The sequence below is a fragment of the Rutilus rutilus genome, assembly GCF_951802725.1.
Source record: "Rutilus rutilus genome assembly, chromosome: 18".
Taxonomy (NCBI): Eukaryota; Metazoa; Chordata; class Actinopteri; order Cypriniformes; family Leuciscidae; genus Rutilus; species Rutilus rutilus.
The window spans coordinates 24,625,153-24,651,719 of record NC_140231.1 but is presented as its reverse complement, the minus strand read 5'-3'; the positions used below and the strand labels follow the sequence as shown (position 1 = coordinate 24,651,719).

The following is a 26,567-nucleotide window of genomic DNA, read 5'->3' as shown; positions in this document are numbered from 1 at the left end:
TTGCAACAAAAATAACACTTAGTCATCTAAATGTATAAAATAACTGAAAATATGACAAAGCAAACAACACAAATACTGTAAAACGGCAGATTAAGCTGTCATTTTGCTACATTAAATTTAGGTTTCCAGATACAAAACACGGCGCACATACCTTGTCTCGGATGTTGATATCAGCCCCTTTGGAGAGCAAGAGTTTTACTTGGTCTACATGTTTGTACTCTGTGGCCCAAATCATGGCTGTCCAACCTCCATCATCCTGGGACAGGAAATGCAACTTCGTTAGAAATCTCAACCTTTTGAAGACTTCCAAGCAGAAACATGTTGGTATATTTGGATATACAATAAAGTTCCCTTCAACACAAGTGCTGCTGGATCATTGACTCCAATGTCTTCCATCATCCACAACAATATTCAAAGCACCATTTATTTTAAGGAATAATGATCAGGATTTTCAAAAAAATATTTGTTTTACTCAATTCCTTTGCGATGAATTACTTTAGAGCTTGGCATAACTGGAAAAAATGCATATTCATTATTTAAAAAATACTATCGTGTTTAAAGATTTTATTTGTATTTTTATTTACATTACTTTTCCAGTTCTAGAGACCACATTTTTAAAATTAATTTAATTTAAAATAATTTTAAAATACCATTTAAATTACCAGGCCCCTTTAGTTGAGAACTACTGGTATAAAGCCCTTTCTTAAAGATTGCTTTAAGATAAAAACAAAATGCTTCAAGATTCAGACAAAACCTTTTAGATGGATAAGCTAAAAGTTCTTTGTTATGGTTATTAAATGTACAACTGTACACATTTTATGCATAAAGCAACACCATATATATATTTACCATGCTGTTTAGAGGATTTTTTTTAATTTTCCAAAATGTCCAAAAAACCTAATGTTTATCTTTAACAGCACATAAATAGATCTGTAGCAAATTTGGTTAAAAATGCCTTTTGAATTCCAGTGTCATTCAAATAACTTTTCTCTTTGAGAAACTCATTACGAGGATGGAGGGAAAACCAGATGTGTTGAAAAGTTTTCACTAGGATGGAGGAGTATTGGTGCATTTGAAATTCCTCAGATATGTTTGGCAGATTCTAATGACTCAAATGGTGGAAATCTCCCAAAACACCCTTTCACACTCCCAAAACATTTTTACAAATGTTAAATGCAACAGAAGGTCCAATACCTGGCAGTTAATATTTATAAGGCCTGTAGACAGCAGATGTTGTACAATGGCAAAATGGCCAGCCTTAGCAGCAAGATGGAGACATGTTGAACCTTCAACATCCTTAAAAGAAAAGGAAACAGGATGTGATCAGTGTTCAAACAGAGTAAATTTCCCCCAAAAGCATTTGATTACGGAATGTTGTACTAAACAGACTGGCTTATCAGTCCTCTCCCTTGTGGCTGCTGACCTTTTGAGAGACGATGGCTCCAGCCCGCAGAATATAGCGTACTGTGTCAAGATGGTTGTTCTCACAGGCCTCCATCAGGGGCGTCCGCTGGTCCTCGTCACACATGTCAAGGTTTGCACCAGCCTGAGAAATAAGATCACGATTTTCATGACAATGTCAAAGTCATTGGGGTCGTGACATCTTGATAAGCCACATTTGTATATGCAAATGAGATCCGATAACTACTAAAGAGGAAGAAGATTTCTCTCTTGTGTTTCATAGAAGAAAGTCATCCAGGTTTAGAACAACATGAGGGTGAGTAAATGTTGACTTTTTATGTTTGGGTAAGTTAATACTAGTTCACTAGCATTCACCCTCACCTGCACCAGCATGTGGCAGACTTCCTGATGACCTGCTTCAGCTGCTACATGGAGCGGTGTGCGTTTGTTCTGGCTCTCCATTTTAAAGTTAGGGTCGATCCCATCCACTGAGAACGAGAAAAAGAAGGTTTCCAGCACAAAGCAGACAACCATGAATAAAATAAAACAAACAACTTTTCTAATCACTCTTACCCAACATCAGTATGACCTTCTGCAGTTCTCCTTGTTTGGCAGAAATGTACAGCTGTTTTGGGTGGAACCGAAGCTTCTTGGGTCTTGGAGAACAAGAAATGGTGGGAATGAATCAGTGCAAGTCATACAGTCATACATAATGATTAAACCCTATTTTAGTATAGAAAAAGTGGCTCAAGGTCATAATAGTTGGATTTCTTACTTCTCTGCATCTAGAGCCAGCAGGACACTTTCCAAAGTTTCTTTAGGTGGTCCAAGTGGAGGTCCGGTTGTAGATCCTGATCCTATAGACCCAGCTTTGGAGCCCACAGGGGACACAGATGTGTCCTGTGATTCTGGATGTTTGGGTAAAGTGCTGTCTGCTTTTCCCTCTCCAAGAACAGAGAGCCGAGTAGACCTTTGATGACCAACAAATCAATTTAAGTTCAAAAGTTGGAGAAACAAACATCCTACAAGAATGCTGATCCAGCAACATGTCCTTACCTAGGTTCATTGCAAACAAACAAGAATATTGCTAACTGCACTGAATTCAGCCCAGAATTTAAAAAAAGTCAGCCAAAATTATTTTAGAAACTGCATGGTGCAAAAATTGTTTGATACTTAGGTTTATATCATTAAGCAGCTGGCACATACCCTCCAGTGGTGGTGTCCGCTTTGCCCTCTGAGGTGCTGGGCATACAGAGGCCATGGTTGAGAGGCACAGTTGATGTCGTATCGGCCTTGGCAATGGTGACTTCTTTCGCCTTGCTGACCTCCTCTCCACAGTGAGGACAAAAACTCTGACCGTTGAGCTCCGAGGCACAGCCTCGATGAAACCGGTGGGAGATGTTCACCTCTGGCTGACACTCCATGAAGGTGCCCTACACAATGGCCACATGAAATAACTTTGAGTGGTTTGCTAAAATGTAACTGAAGTAAAAACTCTGGAGCATTTCAGACACATGCACTTAGTAAAGAATTTCTTGGCCATTGGCTTGTCATGCTGTCATTGAAACCCAATCAAAACCTAAAACGTTCTCTCTAAAAGCCAAAGACTCACGGCTCTGCAAAAGAAGCCACAGCCTGGGCAGCACTGATGTTTGACCATGCCTGTGCGATGGTCCTCACACAGAACCAGCAGTTGGACAGAGTTTGAAGGCCTCATCATCTCGTGCTTCAGCACTGCACTCTGACAACGGCTCAGCTATCCCCAGAACAACAGGGAACCAATTAGAATAGAGTTCAGAACCTCAGCTTTTAAAAAGAGTAAAAAAAAAAAAAAAAAAAAAAGTAAAAAAAAAAAAACTGTATTGTAACATAAAACAGAATGTTACCCAAAAAAATGAATATACCAAGTATTCAGCAGTTAGATGAATCCTAGGACCTTCTGTACTGAACTGAAGTAAATTATTCACCTCATCACATTTAGTCACAGATAGTCTATAGCAGGTGTTCTTAATTCTGGCCCTCAAGGTTTTTGCAGAGTTTAGCTCCAACCCTAACCAAACAGCTGAACAAGCTAATCAAGGTCTTAAGAATTTACTTGAAAGTTACAGGCATGTGAGAACGATCAGAAAGTGGACCTCGAGGGCCAGACTTAAGAACCAGGATGTTAGCAAGACAATGCATTCCTGAAAAATGCAATCACTTCAACCAACATTGCTCTACATATTCACAAGGGCAACCATCTCACCTGACCATCAATGCTCTCAGTTGCCATACACTTTCTGTCCGCGAGCGTGAGGATCTCTCTGCTCTTGGGAGTCTCCATTCGACAGCTGCAAAGGGGAAGTTCTTGCACCATGTCAGCGTCTGTGCTCTCCACTGACCCTGAAACAGCTAAGAATCACCATCTTTAAGACTCAAATAATCATGAAAGTCCTGAAAAACCATCATTTTGCAAACAGATAGCAGGATGCCAATGTTACTTCATACTCAGATCTATATCAATGATAAATATTGGATAGATAGACTGACCACCAGGTGGCACCACATCGGTTGAGACTTGATGACTCATTTTATCCAAGATGGAGGCCACCACAAAGGCCTGACAATACTCACCCTCTGAACTTTACACAAATGCATCTTTCTCAAGATGCTTAGCTTGAAATCAATCAAATGGAAAAGTCTAAGAAATAAAACTTAGAATATCTCCTTTTGCACTTCCTCATTTAGTCAAAACCAAACCATTGTTTTCATTTACAAGATCATTCAATGCTTTCCCAAGTTAAATAGCAAAAATGTCATATGCCACAGGATTTTGCTTCACCTGAACTCTGAGATGTCAATAAGGCTTCCTGTGCTGCCAGGTTGAGGGAGTTTAGTGGGACTTCTTTATACTCTTTCCTGCGGTCAGGAGGGGCTGATGGGGAACTCTGGCTCTCAGACTGAGACTGGAACTCCATTCCTGAAGTTATGATGGGACAGACATAGAGAGATTTGTAAATTACCTCATATTAACAGCTGATGTGTTTCCCTACAGCAGATATTTCAGGAAAACATGCATTTAATCACTTTATGTACCAGAAAGTCCTTCTGTTTTCGCTTTCAGTTTCCTCTTGCGTTTCCTTGATGGTCGGAGCCAGGCATGGTCTCCCTTGACCTTCTTTTTCCATTTCTTTTTCAAACCGGACTCCGAACTCTGAGGAGAACAGAAGTAACTTACAGTCAACAAATTGAAAAAAAAAAAGGCACCTAAATTCATATCTGTGAAATACTTTTGTATCAAAGTATTGCATCTAAATGACTTTTGATTATACTGTTTCTTCTGATACTTGGTGAAATTAGAGAACGTTAAGGAGCTCACCAAGTCTGATTCATCTCCTTCCTCTTCGCCATCCGGTGACTCCTCAGACTCCTGTTCTTCATCAAGAGGCTTATGAATGAAAAACAAATGAATAAGCATCCTCTAAGGGAACTGTAATGACTAGATAAGCCACTCTACTTGAAAATTTTAACTAAATGGCAAGATGGAGGAAAATAATTGATGACAGCATTTTTCCATTGGCTCATGAGTCCCTGCAACTTTGTTGATGAATTCCCACCTGAGAGATTGAAGCTATCCTGGGTCCCTCCTGAGAAGCTTTGGCTCCGTCCTCAGTGACCAGCTCCTCATCATCCTCTGTGTCTTCTCCTTCCTCTGACTCTTCTTCATCAGATTCATTCTCCATTCTCTCTCCATTCACATGTACGACCTCTTTTGGCTGCTGTGAAGCCAAGGGATAAAAAGACAGGCATTAACGTCAAGGTTCACATGTCTTGGCCTCAAGAAGTACAGGAAAAGTCAACCAATTGGCTATGCAAAAATATTAAGAAAGGATTAATAATGGTCAAGACTCCAACTAACAATCTAAGCAACTATTCAAATATTACTTTTATTAACAACATAAAAGGTAGTTATTCACTCTTTAGGTGCGAATCTGGTGGTTCAATCTCTGACCTGAGGGTTGGGTGGAGACTGGGACATACGCTGAAACATCTCCAGAACTGTGCGTTGTTTCAAGACTTTATTTTTCTTCTTGGGCACAAGACTATATGTTCCCATTTTTCTTTTCTTCTTCCTTGACACGGCTGCTACTGAGGGAGAGACAGGTCTGGGTTCAACTGTCAATGCATAAAGAGAGAATTCTGGAATACAAGCCTGTTCAAGCACTTTATTCTCTGTAAAAGCAAAGTAATAATTTCCATGTAAAACTGTAAAATGCAGGTTGGATTATCTGCATTTCAATTTGAAAGCAAACTTTTGTGGTTGATTTCAAAGTTAAATATTAACATCTGGCTGTACCTAAAATAAATAATATGCATACATCATACTTTATTTTCAATTCATTACTTAATTTAAATGTAATTTAAAAAAAAAGAAAAAGAAAAATGTAATAAAAAAAACTCAATCAGTATAAATAAAGTAATGATTTGCTAAAGAATACATTTCTTTTAAAATAATTTAATATTCAATTATAACTATAGGTGAGCATTAATTGACAGCAAAGGTAATCATCTAAATGACAGTAACCAATAACTGGTTATATTAATAAAGTGATATATCTAAATTCTACGACAGATTTGTGTATGTAAAGAAAACTAAAATGGAATTCCACTTTTAAAAAAGCATTAGAGTGACCAGTTTTGTCACAAAGAAAGGTAATATGGTTATAACCTGTTTGTGGCTTGGCTAGTGTGGTGTTTGGTACAGGTGTGGCATCAGTTTGGCTTTGAGGTAGCTGATTCTGGATTGGAGATGGCTGTGGCTGCACTGCCTCTGGTTTGCCCACACTGTCATCTTTCACCACGACTGGCTCTTTATTTTCCCTATTTAAAAGCTGAAGGAGAAACAGAAATGTGATTATATGTATCCATGACCATGATTCATGAGCAGACCTAAAATAAAAATACCAAAACAATGTATTGTAGAATGTTCAGCTGTCATGACTAGTGCAGCTGATGTAGAAAAATATTTCATGGCGGTAAATCATCAATACCTTTAGTGTCTGGTTTGAGGCTGGCCTTGACATAGTTTTGCGTGCTCGATGTATCGTTGGTGGGGGTGTATTCGATACTCTGCCGTTTTTAGTCTCTGTTTCCGCTCGCCTCTCCATTGGGCTTAGTCCTAGGTTTGCGGCACTGTTTGAAGAACCCTGGTCTGGGGATCGCAACATAGAAGCTGAAGGTGATGAGCTTTTAGTCCCATGCCCCAGTGTGGAACCCCCTATGGGGGACCAATTAGTCCTGTGTGGGGCTGACACTGTGTCTTCCTGCTGTTTGCTTAAAATATATCCATTACTGCCCACTGTAGAGCCATGGGGCGGCTCAGTCTCTGACAGTCCGTTCTCCATGGATGACGATCGGGCTGGTGATCCTTGTGTAGAAAGGTTCTGTTCAGTTCTCTTTGTGTCCATGTTTTCATAGGTCCCATTCAGCTCAGTGGCCTCTCTGAGAGGTTCTGGTCGCCCGTTCGTGTGATTTTCATTTCCTCCTACAAGAAAAATAACAGAAAAAGATTAATTGATTTCACAATCTTAACAGTTACGGTATTGTTGTTCTGGGATCAAATCAAGTTGGCACATCGAGTTAAATAAACTTTAAAAAAATAAAGCAAAACTTGCGCTTTGAGTTAAAGTACTGCACTTACAATGGAAGTAAACAGTGCTATTATTATTTATTATTATTAATTACCTCATTATTTGAGGTGTATAGTTCTCTAAATAATTTTTATTTATTTTTTTAGGTAGGATTAATGTTCTATATGGATGAAGTTAACATAATATTTGACACCAAAACATACTGCACCTTTTTCACAATAAAAAAATTAAATAACTCACTAAACACTAAGGAACGAGTCAAAATGTGTTAAGACACGCCTATCAAGAGTCAAACAAATCAATACATGGCTATCAGCATTATACCACAAATATTCAGATGTATTAAAACAAATTTTCTATTTACCATCCTCTTGATCACTGCGAGACTCTTTTGTCCCCTCAGACTTCATGGTTTCCCTCTTGCCCGAATTCCCATTGGCCAAACTGGAGGGCTGAAAACACACACCTGAATTATTGGATTTCCATTACATATGAAATGTTATGGGAAAAAAAATTACATGCAAACCATGACTATTAGAGGATTAACAAATAATAGAATTTTAAAGAAAGGGGAGAGAGTGCACAAAGCCAATTAATGACACTTCACAAATGTCCAGGAATGTCACATTTGTCCATAGCAGGAATAACTGGTCAAAAACAATTAAAGTGGCACGAGTATAAAAGCAGATCAAATTAAGAGTTTGGATTGAAATAGTTTCTCAAAATAGCAGATAATAATTATGGCCACTGGCAACAAAACACAAACACTGGCAAGGAAGAAAAAAGCATGGAGATATCCCTTAGGAATGTGAGAGGCTTATCCCACAGGTTCAGTCAATAACAAGGGCTTTGATTGGCTGGGCTTTGAGCTGTCAACCACTCCTGAGTCAAGGTAATATCTTCAAGAGACTCAACATCTCCCAATGCCATAAGCCACAACTGGTTTCAACAAACACCTACTGGTTCATCACACCTGAAAAGTCCATACAAGAATATAATATACATCTTTATTGAAAATGAACCAGTCATGACAAGGCCCAATACCATCATATGATGTATAATAATACAAACAGGAAGAACAAATAGAGTGGATGCCGAGGCTCAGCATGCTCTTGCTCCCTAATTGCCACTTTTTTTCCTCACTCTCATTTTTCATGTATTGTTTGAATTGTTCACTTTCATTCTTCGCAACTGGTCCACTGGAAGTAGACGGCTTGATCCGGAGACTGATAAAGCCCATGTGGACATCTCTCCTGCTACGATAAGTGAAGCAAAACAAACCACTGGCAACAAATCCCTTTTTTAGAAAGGAGTAGACCTATCTGATCTCCCTGCAAAAACAAAGACACATTTAAAAAAAGAGCAGAGACTTCCAAGAAAGCCTTCTCTAATGATGCATGGAAAGTCCCAAAAACAGACCTCGATGGATATGACAAAAAAAATTCTAATCTGAAAAAATGTGCCCTTCTGCCAAACATAACCAGCACATAATGCTGGTTCTCTCAGATATGCCACATCCCCGAGATGTAACGAGATGACAAGAAAACAAGGTCTCGTTCCTGAAGACAATGTACATCTACAGGACTCCCATCCAAGTCAAGCTCACTTTGGCCTGGGAAGTCACCTAAGATCATGCATAATCCTTTGAGCTACTACTCAACTTACTACCCCACATCCCAGGTAGCCAGAAGAAACCTGCAATAATGTCAGGTGATCACCTTCATCAAGGATTCCAGCTTCACCCAATTGGCTTGTCATTGAAAAAAAAAATGTTTAAAAAAACACAATAGGAAACAAACAGCAAGGAATGAGGCGATGAGATAGACTTGTTGAGTATATTTCTACAAGCCATGCAACTGAAGTGGTGCATAAAGTCTCACTCACATACCAGCCTCAAAACTACTGGAGTGAATCTCTGCAGCCAGGCTCAAAAAGGAAGAGGTAGGTCACAGGGTGCAGTAATTACAAGCAAATCCAAGCTTTCTCCCACCGTTTGTCCCCTCCCCCACCCCAGCCTCGATCCCCAGACCTCATCTGATTGGCAGATGCACCGGCTGCCTTCCTTTGCGCAGCCATAAAATGTCTGCCGCTCGTTGGAGCTGCTCTTGCAACAAAGGAGGTCGTGTGGCTTTCTGTTCCTCTCTCTCACCACAAGGGGAGCCACTTCATAATAAAAGTCCCCCTTTTCCCTGACCAAACCAGGCAAGATCTGCCCCACTGACACTGCAAAGAACCCATCACACCTTATCAAATCAGACCAACAGATGGTGGTTAAACCCTGAGGTCTGCCACATTGAAACGCTCTGTCTCACCAGCATTCATACCTTGGAGATTACAAAACGCCTTTCATTTTGAGTGTACCCTTTTTTTAAAGCAACAAATTGTATGCAAATCCTTGGTCTAGAGCTGTTTCCCAACCGTTTCTGTCTTCTGTGCCTCAACTGCCCCATCAAATACCCCTCCATCCACAGTAACAGCACATTTATTCATGAACGAAATCCAGATTATCAAGTAATTTGCAGACTTTGTTACATGGCAAGTAATTAGCACCAAAGCTCAATTTATATATCCCAGTCATTAGTACAATCGTTAATGAGAAGAACAGTAAAGAAATCTGCTTCTGACTCAAGTCTTTATATGACAGTCTACGACTGTCTTAATTGCTTTGTTTAATAAGAAAAAACATATCAGAAGATAAATCATATTAACTGACACTGACAGGACAGTCATGTTTCTATTTGAAGTGATAATGCCAAATAGGTTTTATATAACAAAACCAAATCCTGTCAGGTGCCCCTTTCTACCCCTGGTTGGGAATCACTGGTCTAGATTTCTTCAGAAATTAGTTTAGAGCATTATTTTCCTTATCTTGGAAAAACATTCTTGAGGCATAAAGAGAATAGCTGAAAAGACAATTTTCCTCCTAAAACATGACAGGGTCTCAGAAAAAGGAACAGTTGCACAAAATAATGCACATTTTAGCTAAAGGCCTTTAGTTACAAAGACAAGGGGTTTAAAATAGGCTATCCAACAATTGCTACCAACATTAAGAGTTCATTACATATGGACTGACATAGTATTGTTTAGTGATCAACAAGGGTCGACTAATAACAACAGACTAGTCAATTAGCTAGGTTGACAAATCCAATTTTTTTTTCTTTTTAGTTTTCATATTTAATTCGCATGCTTCAAACATACAGTTTGAAATGGTAAATCCCTCTCATAGTAGAGCAATTAATATGGCCACACACTCAATGGACCTCTGTAATTTTATGACTTAAACACACTTTTTTTTGTTAGACATCTGAGAGAAATCTATTCAGCATAGTTTCAAGACAGAGGACCCAAGTCTGTGCACTAGCTTCAGATGTTAAAGGGAACTTAAGAGAACACCAAGTTCCCTACTTCTACCAACACTAAAACCAAAATTAACAACATTTTCCATTCAGAGTCTCCCAAAATCATGTCAAGGCCTTTTATGTTATCAACATATTGTAAACCATCACCTTGAGTATTAACTCCAGTGATCTTTTTGTCGCCAAGACACTTTCCAAACAGACCAGCTGAACCAGATCCCAGATATCAGCATCCACACTCCTCTTATTGAGAGAAAAGCATTTGACTGCGAATATCCAGTTGTTTCCCTTGATCTCCCCCTACAGGCTAAACAGGGAACATGCTCAGTAGAGGAAAAAGGAGGGAAGGGCCTCCTGCTCCTTTCCACCATGTTGTAAACACAGTGTTTACTGATACGACGAGCCAGGCAGGGAATGTTTTCCACTGGATATGGGGTACTGGATTGGGATTTGGGTGGATCGGGGATAGGAGACCAACATCTATCTACGCTGAACAACACATTTAGAGTTTATATCAAGAATTGAGAAGTAATTAAAAACTGAATCGATATCAAATAACTATTTTATACTGCTAAAAATTATACGCACACATATAAGACTATATTGGGGTTTGTAAAAAAAAAAACACAACCTGTCTGAACATCGTCTGGATATCACTCACTTAACTTCACAATGTAAGTTTTTTTCTCATAAATAAATACCTACTACAATACAGAAAAATAAATCAGCTTACGGTTTATCAAAAGCTAGTTGGGAAATATTTTTCCCACTAAATGACCTATTTCAGTGTCCACGGAGAGCGCCGCAAACGCAGCATTACTTTTCAACTCTCCAGCAATAGACAGATTTTTCAATTCCACATGCATATGATCAGCTTTTCTGGTATCTGCTAAGAATTAACCAGCTGCCCAGTGGGATTTTTAAGACTTGACTTGAATAATATGAGCTGTAGATAAAGAGGTAACGGGCCTCATGCCATTCGGCAGTTGAGATTAAAGAGTAAACAACAAAACCCCATTAGGTTTTTGCTGGCCTTACCTTCCTAATAGCTTCAACACACTGCAGCTGAGAACGCAATGTCTTAATGAGGACATGTGAAATATGAGAGCCCTAAAAATGATTCACACCTTCATTTCAGTTTAATATCCAGTTACGTGTGCAACCAAACGTCAGAGTCGAAGCCACAGTACGGTGTGTCAGCTGCGGCTGTGACTCAAACATGAATGGCAAATCAATGAAGAAACCAAAATATGAGCCAAGACACAGGACAATGTGACCAATCCATTGAAAAGCAACAAACAAGGACTGAAACAAGTCTGATACATAAAAACTATAAAGGATTACATCATACATCTCAAAATGAATCCAAAATGAATGCAGCACCAAACAAAATGAAAATCAACATGACTTTATACCACTGTGTTTAGTCAGTTCACATTTGGAGACATAAAAAGACCAAGAAATAAGATGGTCGGGCAAAAAACAACAGGCCTCATTCTTTGGGTCCTGCAGCAAAGACTAACCACTAAACTGTCATCAGTCTTGTCACAGAACCTGTTTCTTATTAAAGCCTCTCTGCAACTGGGCCTATTTCAAATGCTTCTCTCAGGAAACATACAAAAAGCAGGTTTTCAGAAGTACTCTAGTCTAGTCTCTTACACTGGCAGGTCTGGGCCTGCAAACTTTGTTCTTCCTGAACAATGCGTCTATGTTCGAATACTAGCCTACTCTTACCATTTCTGCAGGATACAATATGCATTGCATACTGTGCACATTATGCATTAAATACCCAGATTGCCTATCTGGCAAATTGTACAAATTATGAGTCAGAGCACACAATGAGAAATACTGTCTCCCACAATGCAATGCACCTACAATTGACTTGGCCTGCCAGCCCATTTCCAGTATAACAAATTAACCAGAAGTAACATCAGCCATTTCCAACATCAATATATGATCTGACTGCCAAGGGTAAAACATTTTTAGATTTAGATTCAAAGTAACCATATTTAATATGATTTAATGTCGGCATGAAACAGAAATTCTGATCTTCTTTTCTGTGTGAAACAGCTTCTCGGACAATAAAAATGAGGGCAGGACTTGATTTTGTCCATCTAGAAAAGATTGTTCACGTTCACTGGTCTAGCGAACAAACCATTAGAGAAGAGATGTTGTGAGCGGACGTTAATGCTTTTGATTAAAGATTACGAGGGTGCATGAATTAACAAAAAATGATGTGCACAGATAAATCATTTATAATAAACACAGCAACACTGCATAAAAAAAAGAATTTAAATATATATTTAAAAAAAAGAATAAATTAGATTTTAAAAGAATAAATTGTATGCAGTCTCCACTCTTTAGAGGCATCCAAAATAATCTAGATCCAGATCAATGAAGATGACAAAACAGGCAAAATGAAGAAATACAAACTAAGGCACAGAACCTCAAAAGAGATGATTCAAAATGAGACATGAGCATATAAAACTGAACCACCACTTGTTTGCGTGCCCAGTATTGAGAAATCACTCCTTTTCTCTTGCTTTACAATACTCAGTGCCAACAGAAGAAACAACCATCAGACCACAGACGCTATTAATCCCCTGTTTTTTCTCCCAAGACTTCAAACGTTGACTCAGACCTCTGTAAAGGAAGGAAAAGCCACTGTTGAGGGCTTCAAGCTCAAACGGATTTTGACACTGCACACTCTTGTTTCAGCTTAGAGGGCCGTTGACTACAGCACTGGCTCAAAGCTTCAGAGGAAGTCTGGGTGCCATATTTCAGTCATTTCTCAGAGCGTTCCTCTCCTCTGAACATCAATGGACTGAAAGTGAATGGTGAGATGAGTAAGTGATGGCAAAACACAAGGAATCAAGATGATGAGTCGCAAACGATGCACATTCAGAACCAGCATGATGAAGAACCCAAGCATTGAATCACAGAAGGTGTTCCCTCCATTGGTTTCATACCTGCTTTCACAACGATGGCCTCCGCTGAGGGAGAAAGAGCTTCGAGCTGACTGCTCCTCTTTTCTCTTCTCCTCCCGCATGCAAGCATTCAACCGGCTTGTTGATCATGTGACCTACAGGCTCCCTCTGTCGGTCGAGTTAGCTAAAGCTCACACTGAGCATGCTCAGTCAGTTCAAATTTCAAATTTTTTTTCTCCTGAGAGCAGGGCAACAACGAATTCAGGCAGCCATTTCATTGCTGGAAAGGACCAGAAAAGGTATGGTGAAGCAATAGAAACATGAAGCTCTGCAGTCTACCACAGGAACCAGGAGCAAGACCGTGTTATCCTTAATCTGTTGTCATCTCTCAAGAGGTCTTTATCTCCACTGAGCCCCTTTGTAGGGCACAGCCACGGATGTCACAAGAGACACAAGGCCCAGAGAAGCCATTGACAAAAAAAACATTTTTAATGTTGGTATAAATCAAATCTGTCAGAAAACAAGCTGTTTGGTACACTTGTATTTCAAGACAGAAATAAACATGCTGCTTTATATACGGGCTGGTGGTCAAGCATGTAATTGCTAGCAAGGGCTAATGAAAAACAATGAAGATAGGATATAGTCTTTGCGAATCAGCTTAAATTTCCCTGTATCCAAACCTGAAATCATTCTGCACTTTTAACAAGGGCTGTGTACTTGAGTCTATTAAGGTAAAACGACTCCTTTAAAAGACACTTGAGGAATAGCATATTTCACAAATACACGGATATAGTTTCAACAGCACAATCTGGTATATTTCAACAAGCTGTATACTAATCATGAGGAAACAGACTAGCTCAAGACAAAAGCATTGAAATTATGGCTATTTCATTTTGCTCTTTCCAATGAAAATGCTATTTAAAATATTCCATGAAATAAACAAAAAAAGTTATCTATTATCTTTCAGGCCATTAACATGCTAGTGTGTTTCTAAGCTTTCACACAGTTTTGTAGTTCTGCAGGGAAAACAAACCAAAAAAAATTAGACTCTTCTTGCGCTGAACTGAATTTTGTCCAACAATTTAGAATGATAATGCCCTGCCCCTAAAACTGACAGCAAGTAGCAAATCAGGATTCACAGATATGACACAACTAAAGCCTATTTTTTTTAAAAGTGACAAGCCCTTCGATTTGTCCTGCCCAAAATTATTGTTTAAATGGTATTGGATAGACTATCGTTCAAAAGTTTGGGGTCGGTATGATTTTTAAAAATGTTTTTGAAAGAAGTCTCTTCTGCTCACCAAGACCACAAATACAGCAAAAACAGTAATATTGTGAAATATATACAATTTAGAATAACTTGCCACTTCTGATTAATTGAATGTATCCTTGCTGAAAAAAGTATTAATGCCAATAAAAAAAAAAGTCTTACTGAACGCACACTTTTGACCAGTAGTGCATGTGAATGTGAACACACTCAACCTAAATTGTTTAAATATGTAGGCTATCATGGCCAGTCTCATCAGGAAGATGCAGTATATGGAAACGAATAGGCTACATTCTATTTGGAAACTATGAATGTTTTGCACAATTGCTCAACTTTTGCAGCAATGAAATATATCTTCAAAAGGAATTTCATGAACTTTCATTCTTGTTCTTTTGCAAGAATCATTTCTCAACACGATTCAAGGCCTCGTCCTCCAAACTTGGCAGAGGCAGGAAAAGTCTCTTAATCGTAATTCTGCCAAACAACTGTACTATTGACACCACCACAGAACGGAGCTTCACAACTGAAGCCTGCATACTAGGAGTTTCACTGCCATTTTGTAGTCAGACCTCATACCACTGACACTGAGAGTCCGCTTTCCCAGAAGCCATGTTTTTCATACTGAGGGCCCTGAAAATCTTTTCCACCGAGCAACAATATAGTTTCCTATGTTCCAGTTGGGAAGCAGCTAAGATTTTCTATGCTTTCCTGGTCTTTTACAACAAAAAGATGGAAAAGAATGAGAAGGAAGGAGGGAGAAATTACAAACAAAGAGAAAAGTGTGGCTATTTATCACAACCCTTTTGGATGGCCTTTCTGTTCCTTGCATTTCTTCTGAATCTACAATTTGGTTTTTAATCACCCTATCACAAAAGAAATAGCAAAATAATACACACACACACACACACACAAGTAGAGTTGTGTTTTGAGAAAAGAAATCCAGATGGCTTCAGGCATGCAAACGAGCTTATTACAAATGCAGAGGGATCCTAGTATTCACTTCAACGGAATCTACACCAGGACCAGCCAGCAAAACAAAGCTCATTGCCAGCAAGAGGAGCAGCAGTCTATGTTTTGCACTGCTGATTATAGGCAGCCGATGTGACTCGTGTATCAAGAAAAGCATCAAGGATTCCCTGCATAATAGGCTCGATTTGCTTGGCTGCTCAAGTTTATCCCACTTTCAAGTTCTTCTTTGCAGCCACTGAAGACAAATGCAAAAACATTTTAGTAAACCATGTAATAATGCCAATAATGTTATTGTCTAAGACATGACAAGAACTTGTGCAACAAGATTTGAGAGGCTACAGATTTTTCTAATGGTCGACGACCTGACAAGTGAGTTTTAAAAGAGATCTAGACTACCTTTTTACTTTTAAATAGATAATTTGTGGTTATTCTTGTCGAGTTGATCAAGACCCATGGTACACAACTAGAATACGGTTTTGGGTACAGCTAGACGTGAAAAATAAAAAATAAAAAACATCCATGCAGATCCTTTTAAAAATCCTCTGCTTGTCAGATTTGGGATGAGCGCAGGACAAAGTCTTAGCACTGAGATTGCTACATGTTCCTGCCCAACTTCAGACAGGCCAGCTCTACAGATCCTGGAGCATGAGCTTAATCAGTTAATCAGAAAGATGACAGGTGAATCAGATGATATCCTAAATTAGAAGAAACACAAGCTTTCAAGCTCCAAAACAATAGATTTTTAGAGTACCAGGTCCATTCCTTTCAAAAAACCTACAGCAACCCAGTTGGGAGCAGCAGCTATCTGGCAATGCTTGTTCCCTTGACCACAAAAGCAAAAATGGAGATGGAAATAATCCTGCTTCACTAGAGGGCAAACCCTCCAGCAACAAGGTTGTACCTGCCTTAAGCAGTGGTCTTCATTCATGGGGGAGGAGGAAACAAATTTACACTATCCAAATGACTAGCTATCTTCCCACACATGCACCGTCCCTGAGCACAGGTCACATGACCAGCTTGCTGTATAAAGCTCTGACATAGCCCACACTGAGCATGCTCAGATTGAGCTCTACTGTTCTTCACGAAGAAGGAAGAGCAGAAAAAAAACAACACTGCAGCCATTTTATGGAACGGCATCTAGCTGCAATCAATGGGCTCTTTGGAGTCTCTAATGCTGTTCCTCAATCTATTACCCTTGTGATACTTCAAAGGTTTCTAACTAGAATGAGAAGCAATACATAAACAGCACATTTTTTAATAAGCATATCAATGTTTTATTTGAATTTGAAACGTCCAAAATATGCATTTACACATAAACATGAATTATTACGTGTCAAACTGTTTCCTGCAACATGAAAAACAAAATGACAATCTTAAAGGAATGTGGTTTGGCTATTACGCAAAAAATTTGTTTAATAAAACTGCAAAAGATCATTTGGATGAATCATTTGTCTCTTAAAATGAGTTTCACATATCTAACATATTTTTTTCTAAACAACATCTAGTTGTTTTAAATTTTAATGTCAACAGGAATTGTAAATCAAAGATCATTAAAATGTACACAATCTAGAAATGATTAAACCGCTCAAAAGAAAAAGAATCAGGCTCGATTTTTGGTTTTTTTGTTGTCTAATGTAGTTCCCTTTGATTTCTGCAAAGCAAGTGGCATGAGTATATCCACAAAATAAAACATGTCTCAAATCTGTAGTTTATAATCTAAAAAAAGATCACAGACAACATGCATGCAATATGCAGAGACAACTATAAGTAAACAATAAGAACAAAGGTTGATTCAAAAGGTGTTGAAACTGTGGCTCTATAAAGCTGCTAAAGCTAAAGCTGTGACACTATAAAACTATAGGCTACAAAACATTGTTTTTAATAATGATGCAAATTTTTTGGCAATATTCAATAAAATAAACGAAAGAAATTTGGTTTTGGCCAAAATTGTTTTCGAAAGTAAATCACACTTCTCTGATGACGGGTTTTGACTGTCAGTCAAATTTACTAATTAATCATGATACTTAACTTGCTTAACCAACACAAAAATAGGAGTCAAGCTTAGAAGCTTGGCTTTACAGTGAATATAGGGAATTTGACTATCAGTTAACAAGTGCTTTTAAATTACATATTAAATGTGCTCTATTTTCATAGCGTGAAAAAATAAATGCTTTATATAAAAATTAGATCTGTAAAATCATCGTACATAACAGATAGACTTGTTTCATATATCGTTGAAAAGGTTTCAACTAGCTGAATACAACAAGCATATTTGTCTCAGTTAGAGACCAAACTATAGCAAGTATTTGTATGAAAAACATACAAACGCAAAACATTAGTAAACCATAGTAGATCATATATCTTGTTTACAGAAGGTGGTCTTGAACGAGCCCAAACGCAACATAAGACAATACATAGATCATTGACATGACATGCTGCTTGGCTAAAGCTATAGGACTTACGGGATCCCATCGTGTCGCGATTATGATGCAGTGTTTTCCAATGTCTTTTGAAAGCTCTTCGAATGGAAACTGGATCTCAGGTGTGGTGGATGGGTATAGTGGTAAGGGATGATGTGTCTAGACCAATCGGACACTGTTTTACAACTGGAGCGTGCTTGGAATGGTTTGTTCGCTCCGATTGACAGGTCTTGATTTACCATGTGCCATAGAACAGAAGTGTACTGCTGAAACAGCGTTGGAAGGTCACTCATCCACCAGAATCTTATTACTTACTGTTTATTCTATGTACTTTTATTGTGGCATTGTGGCAAGTAGTTCTTATGTTCAGTAAAATCACTTGCTTGGAGGGTTTTTGGACCCGTGGTTAATTATGTTTCGAAATAAACGGCTAGCCTACCTAATCCATTGCATGGCATGAAGACATGAGGTGTGTTTGACTTAAAGCGGCACGGCGCTGTGCTAACCAATCTGTGTATGTCATCAAAGTAACACAAGAGCGATTACAGAGCAGACGGCTCTGTATGCTTATTACCGCTCTCACGGTACTTTGATGTCATACACCGATTGGTCTGCAAATTTGCCTTTTCAAGACGAACACACCTATTAATATATTTAGAATATGTAACTACGGTGCTCTTGCTTAATTTTTCCTTGTGTGTCTGCTACACTTATTTTGCACATGAGCCACACGCACCACAAAACTACACACTCTAATGATGACCTTGGTTAATCGACCATCGAAAGGTTTATTGATTAAATAATTATCGACAAAGAATCAATCGTTCATTAATCATTAGCATCCATAATGAGGAGCTGCATCGGAAATAGGCTATTGTCCTCTGGAGAAAAAGATGAGGCTGAGATGGTCGCTCACACTGAATCAGATTCAGACTTGACGGCCATGCTTGCCCGGGCTGCCGCGGACATTGGACTTGAATGGAATCCTCCACCTTGTCTTGAGCGCTCACGATTGGATGATTGGTTTCTGAGTGCGGCACGCGGTTTACAGCAGAGTTTCGCCCCTCTGCCTTTCTTCCCAGAAGTGCATGAGGAGGTTCAGTAGTTGTGGAAGGCACCTTTCACTCCCCAAAGCCTCTGCCACTCACACTACCCTTGATAGTGGGGTCTTCAAGGGTTACGTGGAGATTCCCCAGGTGGAGAGTTCAATAGCGGTGCACTTGTGCCCGCAAGGTGCTGCCACCTAGCAGAATTGTCCACGTCTCTTGTCCAAGGCTTGAAAGATGACTTCAGCCCTGGCTGCTAAGGCTTACAGTGCTGCTGGACAGGCCGCCTCCACCGTGCATGCAATGGCCATCCTGCAAGTCCATTAGACCTACAGAACTACACAAGGGTAGTTCTGAGCCGGGGTTGATGCAGGAACTTCGCATGGTGACTGACGTCGCCCGGCCCTCGGCCTGACGAGGTCCACCTTGGTGGTCGGGGAAAGCCATCACTGGCTGAACCTGGCTGAGATGAAGGACGTTGACAAAGTTTGTTTTCTCAGCGCCCCCATCTCCCAGTCTGGCCTCTTTGGCGACACTGTCGAGGACTTTGCCCAGCAGTTCTCGGCAATTCAGGAGCAGACTGAGGCCATTAAGCACAACCTGTACCGGCATGATACCACCGCCACCAGGCCGCCACGGGCTGGCCCCCAGTCTGCTCATTGCTAAGGCAGTCCCCCTGAGGCTTTGGAGGGAGACGTCAACCCGGCTTCGATCGGAGACGTCAACCCGGCTGCCCCGTCCACCCCCCATAGGGGAAGGCCATACAGAGAGAGTCTTTTTAAGAAAGTTTATTTCTGTTCCGCCACTTGTTCAATAAAAGAGCAGTTTCCTCAGTCTCTGTGCCATACCAGCCGTGGTTTGGCAGTGAGCAACGCTCTGCTTCCTCACTCTCAGCCACCACTTCTTTCACCACAGGTCAGGAGTAGGGCTGGGTACCGAGTTTCGATACTTTTTAGGTACCGATCGAATTGCCTCGATACTATCGAGTATCGAAAAATGACATGTTGTTCGGTACCAGATTTCGATACCTAAGGGGTTAACTCGTCAACGTCAGTGCTCATACAATACATATGAAATGCACAACGACACACATAAAGTCGCTCACGCACATACATGTGTAAACTCTCCACGCGCATACGAGACGCGAGCACACACACAAAACTCGCGCACATACTCAGAGACGCGAACACATACACACAAACTCTCCGCGCACATATTCATGAGACGCGAGCACACACACATAATACCTTAAAGATGTGGAAAAGTCGATCAAAAGTGTGGCTACATTTCTCCAGGCTCGATGCCAACAGCGCGCGATGCAGTATTTGCGGTAAAATAATTGCTGCAAAGACCGGTACCACGACAAATATCATGAAGACCTTGACAGTGCACGGCCACGGAGTAAACGTAATAGCAGAAAGTTGCTTCGCCTTCGACTGGTAAATGAAGAGGTACCTTGTTGATCACTCTGACAGTGTTTATATTGCAATAATAACCTACTGAATGTACACTGTTGTTCAAGAATGTGTTGGTTGGTCAGAATTTTTTTTTCAGTAAGGATGCATTAAAGTTATCAAAAGTGACATTAAAACATGTGTAATGTTACAAAATATTTCGTTTTTAAATGCTGTTCTTTTGACATTTTTATTCATCAAAGAATCATGAAAAAAATGTATCATAGTTTCCAAAATATTAAGCAGCAAACTGTTTTCATATTTCTGAAGGATCATGTGACACTGAAGTAATGATTCATCACAGGAATAAATTACATTTTGAAATATATTCAAATAAAATTTTAAATGGAATACTATTTCACAATATTACAAGTTTTACTTGTAAATTCAGCTTTGGTGAGCATGAGCTCTTTATAAAACATTTTTTGTTCCTTTGTGCTTTTTTTGTTCCTTTGTGCACTGGCTAAGTCAAACTGAAAAAATAAAACCAAAATTTTCTGAGGTAATGTGTTATGTAATCTTGTTAAAATGGATTTCATAAAATTGGTATCGAAAAAAGTATCGTTAGGAACCAGTATCGAAACTGAGGTATCGAAAATGGCACCGGATCGAAAGATTTTGAACAATACCCAGCCCTAGTCAGGAGTTCACATTTCGAGGACATGCTGCTTCCTCACACCTCCCTAGCCAGTTCCTTTGAGGGAACCACAGAGCCAGATAAGAGTCACACCACAGTCACTGCCTCTAGTTCAGGAAGCTATGCTTCCTAGGTTAGGCCCCAGCGCACCTTGCTGCCCTTCCGCAGGTACGTCTGTTGTTCCTTTGGTGCCGCTGGCGTGGAGCTTGGGAGCCTGGATAGCACTTCCCAGCTCATCCGGCTGGCTCATTTGGACAATCAGACTCGGCTATGCGATTAAGTTAACTGGCTTATATACCCGTAGGTCCGGGAAGGAGTGGCTCGGCATGCAAATCTCACTCGCCAATATTCATTGGACTGTTTTCGTACTACTCGGAGGTGATTGGGGTTTCCAGGTGAGTATCATAGACAGTATAAGAAGTGGACAGAGCCATCTCATTGGAACTCAATTGAGACAAGTGAAGTCCATTTTTAGCGATTTTTTAGCACTTCCGTTCCTGACGCGCAGACTCAAACCGACTCAAACTAAGCTTGATGACGTGAGCAACCTGTCTGACAGATGTAAATCTTCTAGTAGCTGTGCGTGCAAACTGCCAACGTTAATCTTGCAGAGACGGCGAGCTTGAGCAAAGAGTTATTTGGCTTGAGTAAGCAGGAGTAAGTATTCTGATTAATTATTTTGTATAGTATTTATTTTAAAATGTAACGCCAGGGCTTCTCCCTTGACGTCCCCCCGATTACCTGCGAGCTTCTCCTCCTGTCTGTACGGTAATTTCTCTAGAGTGGTTATGACGCAATCGTTAGCCTATTTTTACAAAAACTGTTTCTACGGGGTCATAATGTAACATAGAAGGTAATGGAGCCCTTTATACATTGTCGTGTTTCTTTAGAAATAAATAATGGACAAATGGAGTCTTTAAACGCCTCAGATGTAAAGTTATTCGCTGTCAAAGTGACGCCAAAATGAATGGGAGTCAATGGAATGCTAACGCAAGTGAAGTTCTGCTACAAGATGGTGGCACGCGGCCGGCTTCAACTTCCGGTCGATGGATTACCCGCCTGGTGAGTATCGACCCCAATACGTCATTATCGACATAAAGTCTCTGCTCCCTCCTTCAGGGAACGAGGGTTGCATCAGTAACCAAGACATTCTCTTTTGCGTCGTACCGTTTTAAAAATATTCTGTCAAACTTTCAATATTCTGTCAAACTGCCCGTTTTGGCAAGTATTCATTTAAACAGTTGGTTATGTGAAAGTGAGCAGTTGAGCGACACTTGGGTGTGTATCATTGGATCTGTGCATTAGTTCTTAAAGTGCCAGTTGCCTAAACCTGCAGCTGTCTAAGTCCTTAATGTTAATAAAAAATAAATAAATAAATAAATAAATAAAAAAATCACTCGCTGCTTCTAACTGAGTAACTTTAGAAATTTTAATAAGGATTTATACAAGGAAGACTCTGCACTCTTATTTTACATTTGATTACTTTATTCAATTTCTGTAGGAATTCTGAATTCTACTGTTAGACATACCTGACAAACTTAAAACACTGTTTATTTCATTTGTATCTTTGTTCTGTTGCATTTATTTGTTCTTATTTTCATTTCTTAATTACTGTTAGATTTTAGTAAACTAAATCTGTTGATAAAACTTATGATATTTAGTTGACTAAAACTAGACTAAAACTAAATGGTATTTCAGTCAAAAGACTATGACTAAAACTAAATCAAAACTTGCTGTCAAAATTAACACCGCCAGCAGGGGAATTTGCTTCAGAATTACGAAAATATGAGTACCCTCAATTTTTGTTTGTTCAGAAACAAATTATGTAGCATAGGTAACAATTTTTCCATCACAATGTACCTGACAAAATTCTTCAAATGTGCAACTATTTCCCCACCGATTTTCAGTTGTATGCTCCTCTACTTATATAGTCAAACAATGGAAATGTTATCAGCCTCAGTGACTTTGCCTAACTTCCTACTAAGTTAATGGCCTCAGACAACATATATCACTGCTGGCAGTTGGTTGGGCGGGACCTTGTGGCTCTTACTCCTACAGAAGAACTCGATAAATTAAATGAGGTACTGTTATTGTCGTATCATATTTTATTTATTTATCCACTGCTAAATGTCAAATGCAAAAAATATTGTGTTTATCACATGGGTGGATCCTGGCCACAACAAGATACCAGTGCTGGTAGTCAAACATACAGCTTTCAAGTTTGCACCAAACATAGGCTATCACATTCCAATAATCCCAAAAAGTTCAACTTCAGTCTCAATTAATCACTAATACGGCAACCAGACTTCTATGCATCTAGCCTAGACATTATTGAACGTAACTTAGAAGTGGCTAAATTATGGACAGATGGTTCCATTTAAACCATCAGTCACAAGTTTTATTTACACAGATTCATCAAAAGCTTCATCCACATTATATTTGACATGTCTCAGACAACAGCAAAGGACGATGCACCTGTCAATCAACCAAGGGCTTCAAACTTTGCTGACTACAATGCGAGCAAGGTCTTTCTTTAACCAGACTTCCAAACAAGGGCAGTGCCGAAACATTCATAAATCCATATGTTGCTATACTATTTCTCTTAAAGGGATATTTGTATTTAAACTGGGTCATTTATGTAGCAGAAATGTGAAATTATTTTAGAAGTTGGTGCCTTCTAGACTGAGAAAATGGATGTGGATGAAAGACAACAACTCCCAGAATGCACTTGCTTCGCTGTCCTACGAGGCCACTCCCAAGCTACGCCTACCGGTTACAGAGGGCAGTATTGGAAGAAATGATACAAGGATACTAGTTGACTCGAAACTGAAAAGACGCCGTTTTGTCGTGAGATCCCACCCCCTATGGGCGGGTTGAAAACATGCGGAACGAGCTCCAACTACTGGCTGTAGTCTCTAGCCTCTGGCCAAAACAGCCTCCGATGACGCAAAATTATGATTTTTGCGTCATCTGAGTTTTTTTTCCAGACACACAATACAGAAATCTCTCGTCTCAGGGTGACATGAGGGAGGGAAGCACGGTCATTCGAAAATACTACTGGGTTTCTACTGATACAAAGCTTAATGCTAATCGGTGAAGTATCCCTTTCATTTATCAATACTTTATTTTTTTATTTGTGTATTTAATCTTATTAAAAATATATATTTTTGTCTGTCTTACTGAGCTCACAAGCCAATCACATCCTCACAATGTAATCGACTTAATGCCATGCATTTTATTTACACAATTACAGAAGACTGTAAGTCCTTTAAAGTGATAGTTCACCCCCCAAAAAATATTTTGTCATCATTTACTCATTTTCATGTCGTTCTAAACCTGTATGACTTTGTGTTTGTTAGGTGTCTAAAGATTACCACCCCTTCTCGTGAAGTTTCAGCCTAGCCAAAAAAGTTCTGAAGGTTTTTGTTTTCACTTTAAGTTTCACCATACCCACCTTCCTAGACTTTAAGTCAAAGTCAGCTAAAGCATTGCTTGATTTTAGACTTTAAATATTCAACACAAGAACACTCCAAGGAGAAACTCTTAATTGCACCATCTGTTTGATTTGTCAGGCAGAAAATTTCTCCAACAAATCATTTTTTATAATTTATGTACTTTACCTAAATCCTTCCTACAACAGACACTTGACTAGAAGCTGTTAAGAAGGGCCAATCACAGGGCTCCCCCTGTCGGTGAACAAGTGCAGTTTCTCTCCAATAGCTAAACATGATGTTGTTTCCTCATAATACTAATGTTACATATAAGAGAGCATTATTTAAAAACCTGAACACCCTCCAGACAACAGCAATAAAACTGCAATACTTCAATATTATCCAATAAATTGAATAAAACTAAATTCCTGAATGCCTCTTCCAATGTGTATGACTTCACCCTGTCAAAAAAAAAAAAAACATTCCTAAAGGAGTGTACAGGATTTCAATCGGAATTTCTATCATCATTTGGAACTAATCCTTAAATCCTAGGTAGATCATTCATTCAAATAAGATTCTTAAATTTGATCAGCACACATAGTAGATTGAAATAATGTTATGCTATTGGGCAGTTAAAAGAATATCACAAGAACAACAGGACTCCTGAAAGATTTAAAAAAGAATCATAATAATAATTGTCCTAAAGTGGTATTTTATTCGGTTGCTAGTTCTATTAGAAATGTTTAGAATATGAAGAAAATACACATTACGATCCTTTAGGATAGTGAAAATGATTACAGAAATTCTAACTTAAACTGATTCACTTGGAATTTAACGTTAGGGACATAACAGTTTTCCAAAGAGCAAACCGGTGTCTAAAAACCTTTTATGTGTGACCAACGGTAAGTTACATGTATTTCCACAACACAACACTAATGTTGACAACTGCTTTAGCACCAAGTAACGTTAGCATTTAGCCACAGCTTCCTGCATGAAAGACGTTACAAACTACGGGTATTGCTAAAATATTCCCTAACAAAAGGGGTAAGTTAGACTGATGGGTGTTTGGCTGCTGGACGAAGGGATGTGCTTGTGGGTGATGTACAAATAAAATAACAATATGCACTGCCGCTGTATTTACAATTGCAACAGCAGCATCTCTGAAGCCGGATAGTGCCCTGGAACTAGCATAACAACAATCACCTCGCCGTGTACAAAGAGCAAAGGCGACCTGTATTCAGGTTTCCAGGCAACAGCTCAGCCGCACTGCAAAAAGGGAGGCCGCCCCATTATGTTCCTTCACAAAGCTTCACGACCACTCACTCGCACAAAAGCACCGAGTTTTCACACTGAAACGGACAGTCAGGCGGGCTCTTTGAAAGACTCGTGACGAAACGTGCGCGGGTTAGCCGCTCAAAGCTTCAACCGGCTGCTCAATGTGCCACAAACAGTCTGTCAGCCAGTCGTTAAGTCAAACTGGTAAAAACCGCATAATTACACAGATAAACAAAGTTACAATGCAGAATCGTTGCTCTGCTCTTACCTCAGTTTTCATTGAAGCCATGGCTCCTCACCCCGAGACCCCGCCCCCTTGGGATACGTCACCGGTTCATTTGGCGCTATTGTGGAGTACTAGTGAGGTTCAACCATAGACTGTAAAAAAAAAAAATAGGGTTCAACTCATTTCTGAGAATCGGTTCTTTTGAACAGTTTCTAAGAACTTGTTCAAAACCCCGTATAAACCCCGCCAGGACGGAATTACGCCACATACATGCAAAAAACGTGCTTTAATTTAGTTAGGAGTCTGTTTATTTAATTTTAAAGGCGAAGTTCAACAGTATACCTGAAATAATACTATTAGGTTTGGATTGTAATATAGAAAATCTGTTTAAAAAAAAGACTGTATAGTGTTAATATTTGTAAATATGGTCAAGCTGATAACTTCCCTAAACCCCTCTGAAACCAACAGGTCAGCCAACACAAAACTAGAGGTATTTAAATTTAAATTTATTTTTTTATTATATTCATT

At 39.3% G+C, this 26,567-nt stretch overlaps 1 protein-coding gene across 14 annotated transcripts in view; it reads right to left on the bottom strand.

The window, feature by feature from the left end:
- ehmt1b (euchromatic histone-lysine N-methyltransferase 1b) overlaps positions 1-26,167 on the bottom strand; it is a 35,360-nt gene extending 9,193 nt beyond the window's left edge. The window contains exons 1-18 of one of the 14 annotated variants that reach the window (XM_084387934.1): positions 26,082-26,167; positions 7,396-7,483; positions 6,432-6,925; positions 6,110-6,272; positions 5,393-5,529; positions 4,998-5,159; positions 4,760-4,828; positions 4,477-4,594; positions 4,223-4,360; positions 3,647-3,792; positions 3,014-3,157; positions 2,608-2,834; positions 2,177-2,371; positions 1,975-2,057; positions 1,783-1,889; positions 1,424-1,546; positions 1,195-1,296; positions 152-256 (exon numbers count right to left, since the gene is read on the bottom strand). In XM_084387934.1, the coding sequence (XP_084244060.1) occupies positions 152-256; positions 1,195-1,296; positions 1,424-1,546; positions 1,783-1,889; positions 1,975-2,057; positions 2,177-2,371; positions 2,608-2,834; positions 3,014-3,157; positions 3,647-3,792; positions 4,223-4,360; positions 4,477-4,594; positions 4,760-4,828; positions 4,998-5,159; positions 5,393-5,529; positions 6,110-6,272; positions 6,432-6,925; positions 7,396-7,483; positions 26,082-26,102 (2,622 nt within the window). In that variant the 5' untranslated portion in view covers positions 26,103-26,167. Of the gene's footprint in view, positions 1-151; positions 257-1,194; positions 1,297-1,423; positions 1,547-1,782; positions 1,890-1,974; positions 2,058-2,176; positions 2,372-2,607; positions 2,835-3,013; positions 3,158-3,646; positions 3,793-4,222; positions 4,361-4,476; positions 4,595-4,759; positions 4,829-4,997; positions 5,160-5,392; positions 5,557-6,109; positions 6,273-6,431; positions 6,926-7,395; positions 7,484-8,749; positions 9,402-13,356; positions 13,480-16,455; positions 16,561-26,081 lie in introns of those variants that run through there. The other 13 variants (XM_084387926.1, XM_084387932.1, XM_084387935.1 and 10 more) reach the window with 13 other exon arrangements.
- Positions 26,168-26,567: the final 400 nt, after the last annotated feature.